This window comes from Ostrinia furnacalis, unplaced genomic scaffold (genome assembly GCF_004193835.3).
Source record: "Ostrinia furnacalis isolate ACB-3 unplaced genomic scaffold, ASM419383v2 OfSCF6417, whole genome shotgun sequence".
Classification (NCBI taxonomy): domain Eukaryota; kingdom Metazoa; phylum Arthropoda; class Insecta; order Lepidoptera; family Crambidae; genus Ostrinia; species Ostrinia furnacalis.
Genome location: NW_021136656.1, coordinates 97,824 through 122,535, shown reverse-complemented (window position 1 = coordinate 122,535; position 24,712 = coordinate 97,824). Strand labels below are relative to the sequence as shown.

The 24,712-nt window shown below is 35.9% G+C and overlaps 1 protein-coding gene across 2 annotated transcripts; it reads left to right on the top strand.

The window, feature by feature from the left end:
• Nucleotides 1-5,855: 5,855 nt before the first annotated feature.
• lama (phospholipase B domain containing lamina ancestor) lies at nt 5,856-23,969 on the top strand. 2 transcript variants are annotated; one of them, XM_028317728.1, is made up of 11 exons: nt 5,856-6,216; nt 11,263-11,372; nt 17,706-18,088; nt 18,239-18,388; nt 19,445-19,697; nt 19,882-20,147; nt 20,292-20,529; nt 20,994-21,208; nt 21,742-21,901; nt 22,512-22,827; nt 23,041-23,969. In XM_028317728.1, the coding sequence occupies exons 3-11, from the start codon at nt 17,970-17,972 to the stop codon at nt 23,361-23,363; spliced, it is 2,040 nt and encodes a 679-aa protein (XP_028173529.1). In that variant the 5' UTR covers nt 5,856-6,216; nt 11,263-11,372; nt 17,706-17,969; the 3' UTR covers nt 23,364-23,969. The 2 variants fall into 2 exon arrangements, with proteins under 2 accessions (XP_028173529.1, XP_028173530.1); XM_028317729.1 differs by lacking the exons at nt 5,856-6,216; nt 11,263-11,372 and adding an exon at nt 17,348-17,365.
• The last annotated feature ends 743 nt before the right edge of the window (nt 23,970-24,712 follow it).

Sequence of the window (24,712 nt, the reverse complement as noted above, 5' to 3'; positions counted from 1 at the left end):
TACTCAATATTAATTTATTAAGGTTCTATAAGGCTAAACTATTAACACTTTTTACACAGAAGAACTCTTTGCTGGACATTTGAAAACAGTAGTAATGATAATGCATAATATGTTTTATGTCTGAAATAAACCTAATATCGTTCTGATAAGAGCCATTTTACAATGTAACGTACTGAAAAAGTTAAATCTGTAATAGCTGTCAAATTAAAAATTGGCGTTGAAAGGCAGAACAGAAAATGAATAATGTTCGGAAATTGTAATATTATTCCACTAGCTGTCCCCGCGGCATTGTACGCGTGAAAATTGGTTTGATATTTTTTCCATATTTATTTAACACATTTTTCGTTTATGCTGCTGTATTCCTATCCTGTATTCCTATAAAAGTACGAGTAAAGCCTAGCCTTCCTCGATAATGGGCTATTCGACACATTTTTTGCTTAAATCGGACCACTGTTCGAGATTAGCGCGTTGAAACTGTTGAAACAAACAATCTCTTCAGCTTTTATAATATTAATAAATTGTATAGATAAAACGTGGTATGGAAACGTGAACAGCTTATCTTCTATTGATGAATAGATATTATGAATACCGATTGTAATAACAAAACTATTATTTCACATCTTTATTACTTGAAATTATGATGTTAGTTAGACTTGGATAAAACTATTAGTTATTCAATACTCATTAATCAATGAGAAATAATAGGAAGTAGATCACGTACACTAGATTTTATGAATGATGATTACAGCATCATTATTTTCATCATCATCAACAGCCCTTTACAGTCTGTGGCGGACTATGAGCCTCCTCCACTGTAGTTAGGTAGTATAGGTTTTGCCATAATCTTCACGCTTGGCAAGCGGGTTGGAGATCATTATTGTCTTCAAGCAGGTAAAAAGAATCAGAGAAAACCTGATTTGGAAGGTTTCCCTAAAATGCATCTTACAAATCCCTACAAAGCAAAATGACGTGGACGGTACCTACATAGGTAATCGATAACTGCGCAGAAGAAAGTGCAAAGCAACAAATAGGTATGTATATCACAGGCATTGAATTACTCAGTTAAAGGTTTTCCGTATTCATAAACGTTGAATTGAACCCTGAATAGGTTACACACGGAACGGAAAACTTCCACGTGCGTGAGCTGTAATGACAAAAAGGGATGGAGTACCTACGTGGACAAGGACAAGTAACACAATCAAACACTCAATCAAATACCTAACTAGCTAAAAAAACAAATTATGGATTAAGCGTGAAAGTAACATTGCTGCTAGGTATATTTTTTATACATTTTGCTGTGGAAAAATACTGAAATGCCTACGTTATGTAATATGTAGCTACAAGAAATAGAACTTATAATCTGAGATTTAATTTACATTTAAAACAATAGCAACAATCAACTCATTATATCCACTTGTTTAAACATTGCCAGCAACTTTATGCAGTGACAATAATAGAAGGATTATTACACCGATCATAGACTTGGCGAATGAACCAGTATTTTTAAAGACTAAGTATCATGATTTGCAACTAAGTACTCGTAGTCTGTACCTCTAGCATAACAACTTTCGTCTTCGAATCGTTTGCGTACTCGATAAAATTTGATAATCAATCTTCGAATTAAACGATACCGTGACAATATTGATTCTCAAAATAAGTTTCGTGCAACCACATCTCATACTAAGTTCACTTTACGACACGTTCACAAGGGCGCTGTTGTAGTTTTCTTACTAAATCTTTTGATGGCGATTCGAGTACGCAAACGATTTGCGTTTTTTCGTGCTAGCCGTACTGTGTACAATTTTCAATATGTCATTTTGAAGAATACGCTTCTATATAAGCAATGTTCCTTGATTGAAACTGGTAGACCTTTTTTTAAGACACGAATAAGATGCCTTAGCTTAATGATTAGTTGAATGTGGTGAGTCGTAAAGGTAGGTAATTCATTGGATCTGGGTTTAGCTTCACATAACCTCAATTTTAGGAAAAAATATAAACTGTAGGTTGTCTGATAGGCTGACGACTCTACAAAAGTTCGTAATAAAATCATTGTTACATCACAATAACAATAAGAAATAAAAAAATTCATTTTAATGAATTGAAACGTAAAACTATTACTAAAATGTATCTGAACCAGTTAAAAAAGAAATTGCCTTGTAAGTTGTGCCACTTTTATATAAACACTTACTGCTTGAATTTATATAAGACCACCTACCTATTAGATTGCATTATGAGCCGGTCCGGATACGGACAGCAAAAAGTGACATTGATTAAATTTTTAATGGCTTTCAACTAACACTGTTCTTACAATGAGAGAAAAGTAATAGCATGCGCAGCACGGCTATCTTATACGGTTGTTGGTCAAAAAATGTTGTTTCACTTCCAACTTCCCTTAGATCCACAATAACCAGCTCCGTGACACCATATCGGTCTACAATTTAATAATGGTTTGTTACTTAAAACTCAACTAACAGTAATACTGACAGATAGGTACTACGTATTTGTCAGTGTCAGCAATTGCACTCTGAAACATAAATTTATGTATATCAATATGGTCATTTTATCCTACCTCAATCCGCTCTCCTGATCACTTTCTTCTCTCCGTCCGATCCTTCCGTTCCGTTTTTTTCTTTCCTTAACCGTTTCCCCGTTTTTACTCGACGAATGGCAACACACAAGCCGTGTAAAGCCAACAAAAGAAAAAAAAAAAACATTTAAAAAAGTAAGCTTCAGCCAAACTAACGCGATCACACGCGATCAGCCGGCGTGCAGCGATGGCAATCAGACTAATGCATTGATCGCCATCGCTGCACGGCGCGCCGGCTGGTCGCGTGTGATCGCGTTGGTTTGACTGAACCCTTAGGAAGCTACACATGAACTAAATACTGATAGACACCGAAACAAGTGGCACATAGGTAGGTATCTAATCTATATATATAAACAGGTATGAATCTAAATAAAAACCTGTCCATTAGGATAACCTCCGGATGTATTGTCCTTGCTTGATCTCAAATATTTATTTTTGCATAAACTAGATTCTATGGAAAGGTCGTTTTCCTTGTAATTATGTTGGTATCTATGCCTTGTCTGGTGTAATCAAATTTTAAGCGTTACAAATCCCAAACTGTGCGAGCATTAGGTTATAAATACGTACGTGTAGGTTAGATAAAAATGTGTTGCGCCCGGTCATTGACCCGGCACCGCAACTCGCCGCCATTTTGGGGTAGGTCACGGCGCGGGAAACGATTGTTCCATTGCATGCATGTTTATTTCGTGAAACCTACCTACGACACGACACCTGCGTGGCCCCATGATCTTGAACCTCGCAACTTGTTAACTGCCTCCAAACACGCATCTAAGGGCACGTACCTATTCGCTAATAACAAATCTCGATGGTTACAANGGTTACAACATTCATAACAATATTAATTAGGTAACCACGAAGGTCGTAATAAAAACTGACGGTCATCATTTGATTGGCATGTTGCTATGAAACCAGTTTTTTTATGGTTGATTTTTAGTACGTATTTTATTAATAACTAGCTTTCCGCCTGCGGCTTCGTCTAGGGATTTCCCGAAAATTATTAGAATTTTTCTCGCTGTAAAAACCTTCCTTGGACTTCAACGAACAATAAAAAAAAGAATTGGTAAAATTGGTCCAAGTCCAAGCGTTGTTGAGTTATGCGCTTACATTTTGCGATTCATTTTTATAAATTATAGATGTGGCCATATCGAATAACATTAATGGAAATACCATAAGTTGTTAAATAATCCTGATGGCTCAACAGCTAGCCAGAGAACTAATTAATTTATCTTAAAGATGTAGGTACATAGCATTGAATTAATTAACTTTAATCTAAACTTGTTTTCAGTAACATTTGTGTCTACGAGAAAAAAATGTAGCTCTACCTACTACTTTCTTTTATCCATTCTCCGTAGCATAAGACATATTCAGTAGCTATTCCCGTAGTCTTTCTTCTAAGAAATTTTCTGTAGCATTCACTTAATCCGTAGACTTGACTACGACATGTCCTGTAGCTGTAGCAATCCGTATAATCCGTAGCAGTCCGTAGCCTTCTACGACATCTGTAGCCATTCAAATTCTGTAGCTTCCTACGTCTACGACATCTTCTGTAAGTAGTCGTTCTACGAAATAACCTTCTCTAGCCTTTGGACGCCGGATATTGGTTTTTGTATGTAAGTACGACATAATAGATCCCGCTGGCTACATTAATATATGTATTGTGGTAACGACGGACTACGGTGAAATACCGCAGTATTTCAAGACAAAAGTCTTTGACCAGTGTGTGTTGCCAGTGATGGTATATGGATTTGAAACGTGGTCGCTTACTATGGGCCTCATAAGAAGGCTCAAGGCCACCCAAAGGACGATGGAGCGGGCTATGCTCGGAGTTTCCCTGCGAGATCGAATCAGAAATGAGGAGATCCGCAGGAGAACCAAAGTGACCGACATAGCTCGCAGAATTGCTAAAATCAAGTGGCAGTGGGCGGGCACATAGCTCGTGGAGACGATGGGCGTTGGGGCAAGAAAGTTCTCGAGTGGCGACCACGGGCTGGAAGACGTAGCGTGGGCAGGCCTACTAGGTGGCCCGATGATCTGGTAAAGGTCGCGGGAAGAGCCTGGATGCGGGCAGCGCGGGACCGTGCATTGTGGAAAACCTTGGAGGAGGCTTTTGTCCAGCAGTGGACGTCATTTGGCTGAAACGAACGAACGAACGACGGACTACTACGGAACCTAATACCATTCTAAATTCCTTTTACAAATCCTATATCAACAGGTTACCTAGCAGGGGGAAGCTGATACACGTGACTCTTACAAAAACAACCTATTCAATGTTTCGTATAAAATACACAATGGAATACAAGAGTAAAAAATAATTTCCGCTTTACCCCTCTTTTTACTTGTTGTTTTTATTCAAAACCCTAAAAAGGAAACCCTTTTTTATTTTTTAAAGGGAAATCTGTTGTAATTTTATGAATCGGACATGCAATATAAAAATCTATACAGGCTTTTATTTCGTGGTTTATTAACTCAGATGTCCATTCGTTTCGTCGTAAATAACTAGTTTTCAGAAATAATAATTATAATATTTCCTGAGTTCCGGAAATGTTTTCCCTCGAATTGCCCAGCTCTAACAAAAATCTGTAATTACTTTGTTAGAGCCTCATGGCTACTATGGATTTTATAAAAGTTGTAGAAAAATGAGACCTGTCTTTTGTGTAAGAAAGGTGTCTTTTCATTGTACCTTATACTGCTATATAAAATTGAAGGACAGTTACGTAATAATAGGACATACTAGTACCTACGTACCTGGCTCATTCGAGAAATTACAATTACGATTTAAATTATTCTTTATTATTATTACTTATGTGTAGGAACCTAGGAACAAACATTTATTTGCGTAACAACCGTAATGTATAAATTATACGGTATAATTAGATAGCTATTATTTTCATAGTAGAGCCAATTTAATTATTTTATGGTATTGTAGAGTCACGTCTTGTTTTAACATAGTAAATAGAGACATCTGTACGATACTACGCATACCAAATTGTATTTAATATGACCTTCTAACTAAAGTACATATTTGCTGGTAAAAGAACATCATATCCAGTTTTAGTGCAATACTTCAGTGAAGCGTTAGATGGCGCTGAATACCCATTAGCAAGTTAATTTGGATTAATAAAAGTTGTTTTACTCTTTTTATAATGAATGTATCACCATTTGCATGTTGAATTTCATTTTCATTCATTCATAAGATTTATTGATCACTACACAATCTTTTGTGAGCCTAAAGAAAATATTTGTTTCTACAGAATCGTTATTTAGGCAGAAGCCATTTTTTCAACTATAAAATTAAATGCAGTAAATATTTGTGCACTATATGGAATATTTACAGCTTGTGCCTTGATATTTTATACAAAAAATAGTTTTTTTGTTTATAAAACAAAATAGAAACTCATGCGTGAACTTGGCGAGGGTCGCTGGTCGCGACAGTGGCGCCCCCTGCGCGTGCGACGAGCGAGGCCGAAGCCCCACTCGTTTAATCGATGTAACCAAGTGCGGTCGTGTCGCTACAGGGCTCATTGTAGTTCACGCGAAAGCCCTTAAAAGTGCCTTTTCAAATGTAGTCCCCTTCGTGCTGCCAACGTCAAAGGCACCTTCTGAATTTCGAGAGGAAAATCCATGCAAACGTAAGTAACGACTCTATTTTATACGCCATAAGAACATATTGCACAACTTTTCACGCCAATCCACTAGATTTTCCGCTATGAAGTTTTCTTTTGTGCACCTAGTTAAATGTCGCTTTTGTAGAGCTGTATGTCCTTAGAGTCACTTTCTCTTCGGCAGCTCTCGTGCGACCTCTACGTTCATTGAGTCTTTGTGAACGGGGAAATTTTATGTTAAAAACTTGAATTACAGTCGGACCTATTAAAAGAGTACATAAAATAGTGTAGTTTAAGTGATTCTGATCATAAAAACTAAATGAAACTAAGATGAAGTAGATACACGTCTAGACGTTCGGCATTTGACCCCAATCGGTTTTTGAACGGCGCCGCGAGTCGGAACAATGTGTCCCGACTTCATTACAGCTCAAGAGCACGTGGCTGTTAAATATAGAGTTCAGTTTTCAAGTTAAGTTATAGTATTAATAATTTACTCGACATCCGATGAAGTCGTGTCAATGACTCACTTTTGATCTTTCAGTAATTGGTACTACTGATTTTAATACTAGTGAAACCCAATTAAGATAATCATTCAGCCAGTACATAAATGGTACAATTATTATTTAAAATAGCTACATGGGCAATGGGCATACACCGATAAAACAGTACTTTTAAACAATTTAAAATACATGCTGACCAAAATAAATGTCATGTTGCACGTTTTTATGACTCGCTTATCTACGGTTTGGTTGCTAAGCAAAGATATTGCTATTGATAGAGTCGCTTTAACTTTAGGCACTTCAGGGTAAATTCCACGCTGTATCTCTGTTTAAAGTTTTCCCATAATTTAAATTCCAATTTGGTATGGTTGCTATGTAAATTGATTGGATAGGACTGCATAAACATCTGCGTAAATTCCCACGTGTTGTATGTATGATTGAATGTTTAAAACAAAACTTGGAATACACATTGTCCACAAACGAGTCACAACTTGTCACAAGTCACAGCAATGGGCCTTTACCGCGTAGGAATATGTACATACATTACTGCTACTCGTATAACGTGAACTATCTTTTGAAAATTATAGACTTCTGTTACATACTATGTATAATAATACATTAAGATATACTAGTGTTTAAAGTAGTTAACATATCAATATTTAATACACATGCGTTTCAAAAGACAACATTATTTCCATGATAAAAAAATTGTTAAAATATAGCATGTGATTTTTTTTACATTTTGACGTCAAAATTATGTAGAGTATTTTTAATGAGATGCTGAAGCACAAACAGCTAATTAAAATAGACTAAATATTTCATAACAACACAAATTGAACAACAACATTGAAGATCTCTTATTTTAATTCATCTACCGATAATGAATCTAAAAAAATGCAACGAGCACCACTTACGAGCAAGTGTGTTGACAAAAAGTTAGATCGCATATGATATTTTAATACACAACATTATGAGAGATGTAAATAACTTGTTGACACCAATGTTTAAAATTAACTCGCGAGTTAACTAAACAAGGAAACTGATGTGCAATTATTATAACTTGCACCTAATACAATACTGGCGAGGGACTGAATGATTTTCTATTTTGCAATTACTTGAGTATACTCGTATGATATATTATTCATACATAGACAAAACAAAATATTTTTCACACACAGTTTGAATAATTGAATTCCTCTCATGAAATCCAAATATTTAAAAAGTAATCAACGAATAGGTTCGACCGCTAAGTAGGTAGGTATAACGAGTTATCTAAAATCGATCATGATGTACCTACGTGGTATAATTTAATTCAGTTGAATTGAAAAATAATTGTATTAGACATGTTTCAGTCACGTTCATTGATCTTTTACAATCACGTCTTGCAGTTTAGCTATACGTAAGGCATTAGTGGAACTATTATTATGATATAACTTTTTTTTAATTAATAAATTAAATCCAGCCTATACGGAAATTAGTGGTTCAAAACATTCTTGTGTGGATTGTAGCATAGCGTGTGTTAGACTTTTTAAATTAATTCTTGCTGTGCTACCGCTAATTGTGTTTTTTCTTGTTATCGGAAAAACAGGTGAGTATACTTTTTACAAAAGTATTTAACTAGAACGCTGCTTTAATCAGCTATTTAGTAAATAATTACAGTTACTTTACTACCTAACTGCATTATTCGTACCTATACCTACGCACTAAGCAATAGTAAGTATGTCATGAACCATCGGCTACTAATTCCTATAACACTTTTTTCACCACAATTAGTACTGAACGTTGCCCATGATAATAATGTGAATAAAACAATAGTATGAAACATTTTGCGTAAATCATAAATACTACAGGAAAAACAGAAATAGTTGGCTTCTTCTTATTCTTACATAACATGTATATTATGCACCAAGATAATAATTTAATAAATATTATTATGCAGTTACATAATGTTCATTACGACTACGACTACTGAAACGCTACGAACGAACTACGAACGTAGTTTTGGATATCATGGCGTGATCCAAATTGATTTTCCAAGTAACTAGCCATCTGTGTTAATTTTAGGTATTTTCTGGTATTCTACACTAGGAAGGAAGTATATTGTGATAATAAATGTTCAGTGGTATGATAAAGTGAGGTACCCATGGTCAGCTGGCAAACCACCAGTGCTTTTGACGTTTTAGTGCAGCTTAGAATTTGTGGATACTAAACGAGGAACTTTCTTTGAGATGACAGCNCGCCGCGCTTCGCGTAAACGCTCTTAAGTGTGATAAATATGCCGACAAGGTAGAGATTATCCGGTTCGCAAATTCGCAATGTTATAAAAATAGTGGTTTGTTATTGTATCCATTTGTAGTACAATTCCACTGTCCCTTAGAATTACTGCTCGTGATTCATACAATCATAAATGTAGAGCGCAGTAATTACGTTTAATCATAACAATTCTGAAAATTATACGACAAAATAATGTGAAACAGTGTCGAGTATTTTTCTCTCATTTTGTATTATTTTTAAAGCCAGTTGTGAGTTGCACCAGTACTGGATAGTTACAATACGTTCGCCAAATATTTTATGCAAATAGGTAACGTGTGACGATGACGTAAGTGATCGGTGACGCCCATTCAGTAATACGAAACTTATTATCATACGTATCATACACAGGTGTTTTAAGAGATACTTATTGTATGCGTTAAAAGTTTAAAAAAATCTTCATTCTTTATGTTTTGAGAATTGAATAATGTAATTATTATACTGCTCGTAGGAATACACGCATTCAGAAATCATCTACTCATGAAGATGTGTTGTTGATCTGGGTAAAAGTGAACAAGTTTTTGTTTAGTTTTTCTATTCTTATTCGCCCCTTATCATTCCTTGATGATAAGCCAAACACTGATGCCAAAATCGGTGTTAGTCATTTAATGCATAACTGAGGAAAATTTTATTCTAGATTTACACAGATTCGACCTAAACTGAAACTATAATAGGTTTTCTAAAATGTTTTATTGAAAACACCAGTACAAATAAAGCATTAATTAGTTACTCTCGTTATTCAAAAAGTGGTTGGAGTTTTGATATTTATTTTATCCTCTGGTCATTGTTCTTTCAATAAAAGGTCATCAGACAAGTTAATCGTCCAGTAATCAGCGCCTCATCTTACGAGGCCACCTCGGTGCGCCCGCGCCCGTAATAGCTCATCTCATCTCGCAGACGCGACAGCCGTTGACGGCTGATCACCATNCTGCGACAGCTACATCGCCTGGTGTAGTGTGACCGCGCCCGCCGCTGAGACACTCGCCGACAACCCATAATCACTCATTACCGTACACTAATGACGCCCCAAAGATAAACCTCTTTTAATTACTTATACCTACTTCGTTCACGCGTGGTATGTCTGATAAAACAAGAGTCTGGCTCGAAACGTGATGCCCATTTAATCGAACATGCAAAAATCGTGTCTTTTGCGCCGAGCCATGCCATTGAAATTAGGTAAACTTTTTGAATAATTAGCACATTTGGACGTAAAGTTACACATGTCACTTGTTATTATGTATTACGGGGTTTCTAATTGCCCAAGACATTTAAGGCGTAACAAGTCGATAAAAGTGATCATTTTCTTCTTGGAAACAAATCCATATTCAATTCGTTAAGGTTTAGGTTTTTATCAGATAAGATTAGTAAATATGCGGCATATACCTATCCTTTTAGTTCGCTTAATCCACGCTTTTGGGCCGATATGTAGCGCGCGCTAAAATCAAGAAATCTCTACTTTCTGGACAATCGAAATCATTTAAGTCTTTATGTAATGTACTAACCAAACTGGGAAAAATTACACTAAATGATTAATAGGTTTGTCCCACTTCCTTGGCAATGGTGACTCATAAACTGTGACATCAGAGTGTTATCACAACACAACCGATGATCAAAATGATTTTATCTCCAATGATAAAAATAATACTTCTCATTGATGTTACTCATGATAGTTCAACAGCTCAATCATAATGGCTTTAACTCTTCAAGTACCTACATACTTACTGCTTTTCCTAATAACTATCAGATTACCAAGAAATAGTTATTGTCGATTTAAAGCGGAAAACCTTTGTGTGAGCACCTAATTAACAAACCACGATATTGTTTGTGATTGCTTCAGTCACGAGATTTCCTTGATGTAATAAGTAGTGACAATAGATTTGTTTTTAGCGAATGTGGTACGTGTAGGTAATACATACTGTTTTTTAAAAGTGGTGCAATCATTATACTCTATGTATTATAATGTGTTCTTAATCAAATAGGAAGCAGCTAACACACACTTTTTTAGTAAGAGGCTTCGTAATGTCGGCTCGTCGACTGTTAATGGATGGATATTAACAAATCTGAATAAGAAATCGAATGCAGGCCATCAGTGACCGTTCTCAGATCAAATTGGAAATTAAAGGGGAAGATTATCAGTGGACAATGGACATATATAGATACTAGCCTGAACAGGCAAGGTCTCTTCGGAGAGATCCATCCGTCAAAACTGTGGATGGCCTTTAGCTGATTTACACGTGGCTAATTGTTTTATATATTGTTACAGATCAGTTGCGGTCTAGATCAGAGGTCGACCGTCACCCACCGCCACCACAGGGCCATCCCGATGGGTTGAGAACGCCTACACAACGTGTTTGTGGTCTCACCACCGACGCTGTAAGTATTCTTCAAATTAAATAAGTACCTTTTATTGGATACGAAGGTGTATGTACGTTTAGGTTTTTTTGTTGGGGAATAAGGTGCATCTAAGACTGACGAAAACCTTGTTACATGGTATATAAAATACACGAGTTTTCATCATCATCATTTCAGCCATAGGACCGTACACTGCTGAACATAGGTCGAGTTTTTAATTGCGGTTAAAAAAAACTTATAATTATGATAAAAACACACCGATAACGTTAATTTTATTACAGTAACAAATATTCCTATGATTTGTTTGGTCTTATAGCATTATAATGAACGCTTATTAGGTAGGTATATTCGCAACAAACTTCCTGTATTAATTTTCCTTCTATGTCATAAAAATGTCTTAAATAAGAAATTTAAACACAAACTTATAATTAATTTCATTGTACTTGAAACACAAAAGGTGCACTAACATTAATTAAGGACTTCTAGATAACACGAGTTTACAAGGCAGTAGCGTCATTACTTACTAATAATTAAGATAAAGATGTAGTAATTCATTATTTCTATAGTAGGTATCTAATAAAAAAACGTTTAAGGTTACCGGTAACTTTAAAGATATCTGCCAGATTTGTACTTATCTCTATCTCAATTTCATGGTTTGGGTGTTAATTTTATTACATTTTATTATAATTGATATAATGCATAAATATTTTGTATCAAACCCTCGCGCCTCGTTGGAAAAGATAAATCAACAAAATTGTCTTTTGCGTTGTCACTTAGAATGTTGGTCTCGTTTACAGTAGGCAATTAATAGAGTTAATTATATTAATTAAAGTGGAGGAATTCCCGATCAGTACAGAGCATCGGGCGAGACACAGCTAGCGGTCAGTGAACTCAGTGCATTGCGGACCACTGCTGAGCGGTGCATTTACGCACTTCGTGCATTCATCCTAAGGGTTTTAACTCAAAGAAAAAACGGGAACTTTGTATTCAACGCCCGCAAAGTTGAGCGACCCAGTTCGCTAAACCAGTCTGCTGTATTAAAATAAACTCTTGTTCCTGAAATTAAGATGCATTTCACTCTACATTTGGTTGCACTTGCACTGCTTCCCATACTTTGAGATCTTTTGAAAAATGGCAACTTATTTTAAAAGTAACTAGACTGATAATACAACTTTTGGCTCGCCTATGGTGTGATAACTATGGTTCTGCATCACAAAAAGGTCTCTATTGTTGAACGCCATTGAACAGGGCCTTTTTTCATTTACCAGACAGGTATTTCCGGCGGTCGGGCAGGCACAGCTTTCTTAGGGGTCGATAGAGTTCATGCATGCTTACCCATTTAAGGAATAGAATAAGCTTATGTTCAAAGTTTAGCTAAATATTGACGTAGTACACAGGTAATAAACTTCAAACAACCCGTTGACATCACCTAACCGTAAAAACGGTTTGTAAGTGTAGGTATTCATGGTAGTCATTTCTTTGTTAAAGGATATTTTTTTAACACTATAGCAATAAAGTTAAGGAAAAGTAGGTAAGTAGTGGTACAGATATGGCAGAGTCCTCATTATGATTCTGTAAACAGTTGTATTTATGTAACCTCCTTGATAAGTTCCTCATGCAATTATTTCTCTTACACCCATCCCAAGTTTTTTTATGCCAGATCGACTATCTCTACTTCTGAACTTTGTGTATAATATTGAAATTGAAGTCACGAGCACAAAATATGTTATGCACGTAGGTACTTACTTTTTATCTACCGTTATTTTTGAGAAAAAATATTATGTTAAGATGTATTCGTTAACAACATGAACAAAAATATTGGATTGAACAGAAATGAGAAATGGAATGCGGAGTTTGGCTACCTGCTACGTCGTTATGGGATTTTAAAGGCTCAACTTCTTTTAAGCTCTTCCTTTTTTAAACTTGCCATGTATAATATAATAATATAATGGATGAGGATAAATCTTGCATGATTTATGTGTGCCTACGTTCATACGAGTATCTTTCTACAAATAGTAACTCAAGAGGCAGGGGCACGTGTAAACTAATCTCTATGACTCTACCCATGTTCTTACATAGGAGTAGACTACAAAGTATACATAATATAATATGTGACTTTAAAGATTCGCAACACAATGCACTGTTATTATGTACTTAATTAATAACTAATCTAAATAAACGTGCTGACTCGAAAAAAACTTTTGACACAGTTCTTATGACTGCTCATTGCGTTTTATTCTGCTTACATTTACAATGTACAGGTGAAATATTGTGTGATGAATTTAACATTTATCTACAAATTAAGCACTATTTTAGTAAGTAAATTTCAAACATGTGTAGTTATGCTAATTGCGTAGGTACAGCACAGTTTTTTATAATTGGGTAAAATTTTATGACAAATCTCTACATAAGTTTAAGATATTGTTATGATATTATTACCTTAAAAATTTTCAGTAATCAACATGTCATACGAATGGGAATGATTGAAATACATATAGTTTTCCGTACTACTCGTATATTCAATATTTATTGGGTGAATACCTATGTACTTATTCTAAATATATTTACGGCACGTGTCTACAAAAATATATTTCACACTAGAGTATGATCATAAAATTCATAAAACCAAATGTATGAGCTCCTGGCTCGGACAGCATTGATTTACTTCGTATATGCTTACGTATTCGGCGGACGTACATTTACAATTTCGTTTCCAACATTCAAGAATGTTAGACAAACTCCCTGGTGCTGATAAATACTTATTTCTCTCAAATTATATTTTGCTAAAAGTGCGTGCGTGTTAGCAGACTAATCTCACTGTATCACAGAGTTTCATATTCCATTTAAAACATACTTCTCACGGATCTGCGGTAAGTGAATAGCGAATCTTATCTCAAGATTGAAGTTCGAATTTCTGGCTGTGGTCAGGACTTTTTCCTATTATATTTAGAAAAGTGTAGTCATAGGAAGTGCGAGATGTAAAGTGACCTAGTTGCCATGGCGCTAGACATCGGACAAGTCTCACGTTGCAAGATAAGACCAAGTAAACTGCAAACAAAGCAGAAATATAAACCGTGCGTGTACTTTGAAACGAAAGACATGTAAAGGCTACTTCATGGCGAATCATTGTAATATTTTTTCCGTAAATAAATGAACACTTGAAACTCTTTACCCGCCAATTGAAGGGATAAAAATATCCTATTTAAATGCAATCTACACACAAATCCATCAAGAACTTCATGATTAGAACATGCAGTAGTAAAAAAAAGACTGATCTTACAGAATCAGGATTTTCCAATTTAAAAATTCGTTTACGTAGTTGCATGATTTAACATAACATTTTTATCTTAGAGATAGTACTTTGCAAACTAGCTACTTGGTTGCAAGAGAAACAATTATTATGTTAGCAAAATAATTTTAGCCAAATGCAAACTTGTGACGAAAGACATTAATGTTGTTTGAAGTGGGCGTAGTTGCTTAAAATATTTATCAAAATATTGTTTATATTGCGTGTCCTTTCGACCCGTTCGTTCATACATATAGATGAAGTGGTTCACAGATAATGTTTGAGTACCTTTCAGCATGTAAAATTCGTTTAAACAGACATACATTAGGCTTATCGGATTGATAGTCTCCCAATACTCTGGCATTTAGCCCAAGGCTCGGATATACAGTGCTTAGCAATAACATATTGATTTAGTAGGGGTTTTTAAGACTATTTTTCAATTTAGGGATCCGTTTGCAAAATATTAAAGTTTAAAGTGTTAATTTTTGTTCGAGGAGGGTGTCCCCCCCCCTCTCTCTAAAAACTAAACTAAGCTTTAAAAATCCTACCTACCTAGAGATAAACGCTGAACATAATAATATAGCTGGAATATGTCTTCCCAATAAAAAGGAAGAAATCATAAAGTTAATGCTTTTTTTTACTTGCTTACGAAAATGACAAGCTCTACATCCAATGCAACGTTGTAGGTGTTAAATGCAGAAATGTTTAATAAACCGTCCCACAAGATAAAAGTTACATTCATTGTCCATTGTTAATATACGTTTGTAAATTTTCAATGTTGAAAGTTACGTTTTAAAAAGATATTTTAATCAGTAAGTATAAATTATTTTAATCTTCTTTTTATTTTCCCTAGGCCTTTTTCCCATTATTTGGGGCCGGCTCTCCATGTTATACAAAATGTTTTAATGATTTTTTGAAACACAAATTCTTATATCATAATTTAATTCTGTTACCGATCGACAGATGAGCTCACTATTTAAATCGCATAGTTGATCGCATTCCAGCTTCAGACTGATATTTGTTTTCTCTGCAAAAAGTTATTTACTTCAGTAAAAAGTCTTCCAAAATAAAGATATGCGTTTAAACCGCAGAATAAACGTTACTTACGTCAATGATCAATTTTCGAATGCAACCACAAGCTTCCTCTCAATAAATAACATGTTTACCAATGGAACTGTATGTATGTGGCTATTTCCATCTTGCAAATTACCTCTTTTATCCTTCAATTTTCTGAAGTCATGGTCGTACTGTAGGCCTAGGATGCGCGCCGCGATAAGCGTTTATCGCGTCATTTTATCGATTTTACGCGATAAGCCTATACATTTGTCGTCTAAAATCATCGATAAGATTTTATCACGGCGCGCATCCTAGCCCGACTGGTGATACTTGTGTATTTTAGAACAAGGATGTTTATCTAGTGCTTTAAGGTTGTTTGTCAACTGACTATTCCTGAATTAGGTTTGCATGAAATTGTTTCCTTCGATCGGATAATGAAACTAGAAAATGTTATTAGGCGTTTGTCTAGGCGGCACGTGTAAGGCACCGAGTGTTTGGTTTCATAGGCCATTGTTGCATTTGCCTGTATCGTAGGCGAGACTGGGCGGATCGAATAGGCAGTTCACAAAGTGCTTTCACGAGCGAACCTCCGTGCTTCTGAAGTCTCCATCTGAATTTATTTATTCACCAACAAACTATTTACATACGTTTACAAAGTATTAAAGTTAACCGTGGCGTCACGTCTCTCTAGGCGACGCCACCAAGGAGTGCTTTTTATCTCTACGTAAAACATATTTACATAATGAATTAACACTAATTAATTTAATCTTGAATCCACATAATGCGAGCGGCTGCAATAAATTATGTTGCAGATTACTTTCAGGTAAAATATTTTACGTAGAATTAGAATTTAAAAAACATTTTAACAAAGCAACTTTCACGGTTAATTATGATGATGATTTATTTCTTAGATTTTTACGATTTGAAATTTTACTCTAGGTTTTTAAATGTGTTATAAACATTACTTACCTTAACTGAGAAAAGATCTTTGGGACACACCACTTTTAAAAGATACCAATCGCTTAGAACTATGAACCATAACCAAAAACCCATAATTACTTTTGGATACATAAGTATTAAAGATAATATTTTATGAAAATGAGTAAGAACACGTGGGCACCAAACTCTGTACAAATACTTATTGAAACCTTATGTGACGTCAGTTGTAACAATGAAAATTTTATAAGCAATTTATCAACTCTATAGGAATGTTAACTTCTTTAATTGTCCGTAATTAACCTTAGTCGTAGATGTACGAGTAATACTCGTAGGTATATAAGTACCTATTTAATTTCCATTGAACGACGGAAATACGAGTGAATGCTCCTGGTTAATCGTCAACAATTCGTTTGATATCTATGTTAGGTAATTACAAGTTCTAGATAACGTGAGAGCATACCTTCATAGGTACACTGAAATATCTTTTATTGAACTTATGATAACGAGGAATCAACCTGACTACTGATGTTCATAGCGTAGTTGTATTCGTGAGAACCGTCTAACGGGACACGTCAACTTTTAATTTATTTATAAGAGTGTTGAGCTCTAGTGCGTCCTAAGTGTAACTTAATATTCGTCATAAATTATGTAAAATCAATCTTTAGCTTGCAGTTTCCTAGTGTTCAGCTATTTTCAATCAACGTCTGTGTTTGCCGATTGACGTCTGGCTTTGGTAATGAAGTTTTTTGATCGTGCAACTAACTACGCTGGATTGTGACTAGTTAGAGAGAAAGTAAAATCATCTCGGTGTAACTATTGAATTCTTTTTCCTGATAATAACTTATGTTGCAATTTCTGAATAATATACTCAAATATTCATCGTTTATTAACTTCAGAAAAGGGGAAATGTTTTTTGAGAGTGTCAATATGGCACCCCGGTGTCTAATCAGCTTGATGGATATGAAATGTGTTGTCAGGTTTATCTCAGTCTGTGTACTTCAAACGCATTGTTTTACGGAAGAAACATTTTGAAAATGAATTGCCCTCTTTATGAGTGTTTTCTTTTGTTTCAGGGTTAAAAGGAATAGTTTTAAAATAAGGTGTGGTACACCAAAACAATAGAGTGTTACGAGGTAAAGTCCAATGACGTCTCCGAGCGCAGCCGTCGGAGACCCTGCAAGACCGTGAACTCGCGCGCATCGCGCATCTTTGATGCTCGCTCCCCCGCTGGAGAAAATTGTCTACACGCACTGTCACTTCATTATTATTAAGTTTCTTAACATTTTCTTCATTTTATAGTTTATATTTATCTATAACGTACCATCCGAAGCCGGATCATGACTAAAATCTTGAAAGTAGTCGGCGCCTCATGGCTGCGGACCAAAGTCAGCTCTTACATCTTAGGAATACTTGGAATCCTGGCAATATTGGCACTGTTCGCTGGGCAGATTGAGAGGTACAGCTTTTATTTTTATTATACAATGTAAAATCTTATCAATGACGCATGTACACTTAGGATGGTTGGCATGCTTCCAAAAATAAATCATGTTTGCTTGATGATAGAGTTCAAAAACATTCTAGAACTCAAGTTTTTTGTTGTTTTTAGAATTCAAGAAGATGGAAACTACGCAGCAACCGTTTTCTATTCTGATAAGACAGGATATCGCATCGAATACTGGGGTCAGAGTAATGAACTAGCTGATATACCTAGAGGAGTAGCAAGAGCTTATTTTAGAATGGACGTTGAAACAACAGGGTAAGTCAAATGCATTCATTTTAATGGGTCATTCCACCAGCCAAGAAAATCACGTGTCCGGGGCCAAAAAGTACCCGAATAACATAATATTTTAGTAACNTCGAGCCGTATGGCAGTCACGGAAATTGACCCAAGCAAGATCAAAATATTCGGGTCTAACGTCAAACCAGTTCTGCTCTATGGGCGTGAAACGTGGAAGGTCACTAAGGTCATCTCGCACCAGCTGCAGATCTTCTTCAGTCGCTGTCTTCGCCGAATTCTCCAAAATCTTCAAAAGACGAACTTTTGGAACGCTGCCACGAAATACCGATCTTTCAGCAGAATAAACGCTGCAAGTGGAACTGGATCGACCACACTCTCCGAAGGGACCCCGATCACATCCCCAAGCAGGCTCTAGATTGGAACCCCCAGGGAAAATGCAAACGTGGTCGCGCCAAAAAAACATAGCGGCGCACTGGTAAGACTTGGAGCGAGATCAAACACGAAGCTCAAGACCGAATGCGATGGAGGACTGTTGTGGACGCCTTCTGTCCCAAATAGGAGACATAGGACATTGAGTCACTAATATTATATGTATAATGTATATTATGTATGTTTTTTACTCTTTTACGCAACAACTACTTAACAGATTTTGTTGAAACTTTACAATATTGTCGTTCATACATCAAAATAACAAATGGCTAGTTATAATAACATTTATTTTACCATAACTTAAAAAAAACCTTAGAAAATAAAATATTTTGTTTTATTTTTGATTACTCTGACTCCCAACTTTGATTACCCCGACCATGAAAATTTTGATGTCGCATAACTTTCTATTCCTGCTTGCTACAGATGGGCCAATATAAAAAATATGCTCGTAATAATGTCTATTTTGAAATGTTTTACCTAAACTTACTCTAAATTCAAAAATAAAAAAGGTCGGGGTAATCAACAAAATAATCCAGATCCGGAGAATGACCGTAATATTATATTATTTTGAATGTCCTACAGTTGTATTAATTCGGGCAATGGAATGATAAAGAGTTCCTTATCTTTGACTTTGGACATTTCCAGCTGGTCTCTATTGGAAGTAGAGACCTCAGATTCATACCCCGACGAGATCCAAGCATATGCGGCAGGCATCGTCGAAGGTGCCCTGACCTGGTCACTCATCCACACGCACCTGGAGAACACCATTCGGGCTAAATGTGACAACAAACCACTGGAAAAACAATGCAATAGACTAAGGGATGCTTTGGATAAGTCCGTCGATATATGGAAGTCTCAGGCCGCGGAGAAGGGGAGTGTTGATCCTTTCTGGCACCAGGTAAGTTTCATGTATTTACTCATTTCGAAGACTCTACCTACTCGTAACAGGATATGAGCAATAACTAAGCAAAAATATAACTTCTTTCACAGTTGTTTTTGTTATTTCACGCTATCGTGAAAGTTAATATTTGGCGTTACACATGTTGTTTTAGTTTATTAACCTACTTACATGTTCATTTCAGGTATCTCTATATTACGTCCAAATTAGTGGTATCTTCACCGGTTGGAAACATGGCGTCGAACGTAGCCAGAACGAGTACGATACTGACATATCCGACTTGTACTGGCTCAACTCAGCTGCAGAGGTGACTGAAATCCAACATAAGCTGAACAACTCCTTGGATAATGACGTCATAGACACCCTGCCCCACTTATCCAGTGGATTCATAAGGATAGTTAATGAAACATCTAGCAAGAAGCTTTATCTAGCCCAAAACACAGCTGGAAGGTAATTTTTACTGCAGTCATCAGAAACTTGTAATAACTTTTAANATTTTTACTGCAGTCATCAGAAACTTGTAATAACTTTCTAAAACAAAATCTAGAAGTTAAGTAATGCAAGGCAGTAAAAATTTTTTTTTGGTATTTTCAGCTACTCCTCAATGACTCGCATATTAAAACGATACAAACTTAACTACCATCTCACATCTAACAAGAACTCCAGTCTCATCCCGGGAACATCGGTGGACTTCTCCGGGTATCCTGGGTCCATTAACAGTCAAGACGAATTTTACATTTTAAAAGGGAATGACCATAGACTAGCAGTTTCCGGTACACCACTCAAAAATTACAATAGCAAACTGTGGAAGGAAGTGAACATAACTGAACAAGTAAGTTGCACCTTTTTTTTGAGCTTTGGTCGTTACAACAGTTGCAATTACAATTCGCAACACGCTCGTAGTCTCACATGTCACACAAGAAAGTTGCAAAATAAGTGACCCAGATCGTGTGGAATACTTGTTTGTAATTTTCCTTTGTAGATACTTCTTATCAACACAGTGGCCATTATGTAAACAACATGTTTATATCAATCGCCATCACTCATGGTAGCGTAAACTAGCCCTACATTATTACGCCTATAGGGATAACCACATAACTAACTTTCCTGTCTAATATTATTGCACTAAGTATGCACTAGGTTCAATAATATTCTGCGCTTAAAATAATAACCCAAACTTTATGCACTTTGAGCCTTCATCCTGTTGTTTCATCTTATGATAAAAATTTTCAATTAGAGCCCTGTAGAATACAATAGAATATGTAAGTACAACAAGTACCTTTTATATTTTTCTAGGTGCCACTGGGTCCTCGCGTGCTGGCCGCCAACCACTTGGCTTCTAACGTGAGCACTTGGGGCCACATCCTAGCTCAAAGCAACTCCGGCACTGCCTGCAAGCAATGGCTGGTTGTTGACTACAACAAGTTCGATCAGCTGGAACATTTGAGGAAAGAGAAACCCATTGACAGACTCGCGAAGAACGATATCGTCACCGAGAGCACTGTGAATAGGTATGTAAAATTGGTTTACGAATCCATTCAAAGCTAATTTTGGACAGCTCCATGTCTTTTGAGTTATATTTAGGTATTTAAATTAGTTATGTATTCAGTCTACATAATTTTAAAATCTATTGAATTTTGTAAACACTAATTTCAACCACAAACGTACGTCAGTACCTCTAGTACGAAAAACTTTCGAGTTCGTTTCGTTGCGTATTCAAAGTGTCATCGAAAAATTTTGTATGAAAAATTAAACAGCGCCCCCTAGGGCGGCTATAATATAGGGGGCGCTGTTTAATTTTTCATACAAAATTTTTCGATGACACTTTGAATACGCAACGAAACGAACTCGAAAGTTTTTCCTACTAGAGGTACTGATAGCAAAACGTATGATCATAGTTTAGTCACAGTGTAGCTAAAGTTAATTCTTTAGGACCTAAACCTAAAGTTTAGGTTGTTTCGATTAATATAACGTAAAACGCGGAAGCAAGACTTACGCAATTACGTACTCATACACTCACTCTGTAACCACGTTTTCTCCTCAGGGATGTGAAACACACCGTAGTTTACCGAGCCAGCAATGGACACAGCAAGGGGCTGGTATGGCTGATAGAGCAGGTGCCCGGGCGCACGCACTCTGCAGATCTCACCGACGTGTTGATGGAACAGGGCTACTGGGCTACCTATGGCCTACCTTTCTTCCAGGTCAGTACAATAAAGTCTTCAGTCAGTTCAATACTCCTCTTCTACTTTCAGTTGAAAGGCCTCCGGCATGCATTTCCATAGCGACCGGTCCCGCGTTTCCCGCATCCGCAAAAATGTCAATTTCTTTGTTTAAGCTATTATAATAAATTCGTTTCGGTCATTAAGGTCATTTAAATTTTGAACCAACTTTGAGATGGTGCCGATTTACTGTGTTAAAAATGTTAAAACTATTGTTTGATGCGACTGAAATATTTTATCTAGAAGGTCAAAATTCCCACATTTGCAATTTTACCTAGTTAACATTATTCATGCTAATTTATTTAGTATCTTTTCCTGGTAATACATTTTGAAAAGATTCATTGACCACTAGTCTATCAAGGTCGGCCTCGCCTCAACGCAATGAAATCAAGCAAACGGAGAATCCGAGTGACCATGAATATACCTAATGTAATTTAACACATATTAGCTCAAGCGTGACTTCCGAATATATTTCACGATATTATTCGACAAGCAAACATAAATACCTACTTAACTGTCGTCAAAAACTAATTCTATTCAATAATTTGTTTGCATTGCGCTGAAATATTAACCTCAATTGTTTAATTTTCAGGATATAGCCGAAATCACACATGTCAATCAAATGGAAGAGCAGTATGGAAACATATTCTCAGAATCGGAATCTCCAAGAGCCGTTATTTTCAAACGTGGTTACAAAAACGCGACATCTCTGGAACGAATTATCAAACTAATGCGGCAGAACAACGTCACCGCGATCAACAGAGCTAGTAATGAGACCGAGGAATGCCAAGAGGGTTTGGAGTGCATGGTCGGAGAAATGGGGTACTGGGCAGTCCTTGGAGTACGCGGTGATTTGGTCCAAAAGTATAAAGAAGCATATGGAATCATAGACACAAAAGTTGCTACCGGTAGGTTCATAGTCCACTCATACCTACTTGTAATTTCAACAAAATCGCAAATGAACAGTAGCTTGAAGCAATTAAGTTTACTATTTAAGTAGGTATTAATTCAGAAGCGATTTATTTATTAGTAATAATTGGAGCATCTAAAATGGGTTAAATAATTTATGATTGTTTAATTAATGCCTAATCAATTTCTAAATAACGATTTTTAACCCACAGGTACACAAGGCAGGAGTTTTATAGAATTTGTGGCGCTATCCGGCCCTCCTTACACAAAAGCGAATGCCACTAAAATCAACAGAGGCAACATAGCCCCAATATACACCCACGAGTTCGACAACAACCCCTCAATCGACGGGCTAGAGATCCGAGACCTCGTGAAGCAGCAACTAGAAGAAGCTGAGCAGGAAAACTTGGAATACCTCAACAGGGATGTCATCAAACCATTTCAATGGTCAGAGAGCGACTACAAAGATAGACCTCACCAAGGATTCCCAGATAAATGGGAATTCGAACCCTTCAAACCTAAATGGTCTTGGTGAATCTCTACATTCTCAAATCATCATCCTTATTTGCTAATCTACTTAAGTGTTTCACTTTCAAACTATTTATGGTTCATTGTTTCTCGTCGTTAATTTCTCTCAGTAAGTTTCGTCCCTTGACAAAAATATCGTAAGTTTTTTTATATAAGAAATCGATTTAAGGACATAATCAATTATGATAGACTCAGAAATAATTCTACCGCATAATTGCGCATAATGTTGTCATAAACCACTTTGTGTTACTTTAATTCATTAGTAGAATGTTTTAAGTAAATTTAGTCTTATTTATTGGATCTTTGTTCGTATTGTCAATGTTTGTTTGTATATTTGTTTTAGTAATTCTTAAAATGTTTGTAATTGCGGAAGTTTTCACAATAATTTTATTTACAAAAAATATCGGAATCCAGAATCAGGATTCCATTTAAAATGATGAATGAAATCAAATATTTTGTGAAAAACCATCTTTTACGTGTTTTAAATATTTTTCTGTTAGGAATCATGAAAGTCTTTTAGTTAAAATTATCATTTTCATTGCACATTTGCTTGACTTTACTCGTATGTACTTTTAAATATTTACTTTAAATTGTATTTTAAATTTAATAACAATGAAGTGACCTGCAAAAGAACATTTCGGATTTACTCTCGAAAATAAAATGTTCCATTAGATAGTTACAAATCTGTTTTATTTTTGTTCCAAATATTTCTCCATAACTCTACCGACTTCTATCGAGGAAGAAAATCTAAAGAACTAAGATTATACCTATTCCTAGTAGAATACATTTTTGAAATAGGTAAGTACGCTAGCTGCTAGAGTATGCTCGACTGATAAAGACCAAGATAGACTATTATCTCTATTCTATCTAATCTCGTAGCAGCAGACTTTTCAATGGGATTACGGGAAGATAGTTTGAATTTTTCATAAAATTCTTCTTCTTATCTACCAATCTCAGTAATTTAGCAGGAAGGCGCTGGATCCAGGACGCTACCAACAGGCGAAACGACGTCCTATCCTATGGCTGAAATGATGATGATTGATGATAAACATAACATTGCTATCTGCTGATATGGCAAAAGACGATAGTACCTACGCTAAAATGGTAATAGCTAGCTATGGCCAGGTAGACTAAGAACAAGCCCTACCAGGTGAATCGTGTAGAAAACAACAAGTTCCAAAACAGGTGGTCATACCACTGAACCACAAAAGTGGTCTAAGAATTCCTCAGGAGAATTCTGAGATACTTATAAACTAAGTAGATATTTAGCAATCACCTACATATTCAAAAGTAGTCAAATAAAGTGCATTTACCAGAACATTAACATTACAAGCAACAATATTAATGCTGGATGGA

Excerpts from the sequence above, each read along its gene's own strand:
- lama (XM_028317728.1), top strand. The coding sequence starts at position 17,970 with ATGACTAAAATCTTGAAAGTAGTCGGCGCCTCATGGCTGCGGACCAAA. Across the intron at positions 20,148-20,291 it reads GCCCAAAACACAGCTGGAAG|CTACTCCTCAATGACTCGCA; the intron begins GTAATTTTTACT and ends TGGTATTTTCAG. Across the intron at positions 22,828-23,040 it reads AGACACAAAAGTTGCTACCG|GTACACAAGGCAGGAGTTTT; the intron begins GTAGGTTCATAG and ends TTTAACCCACAG.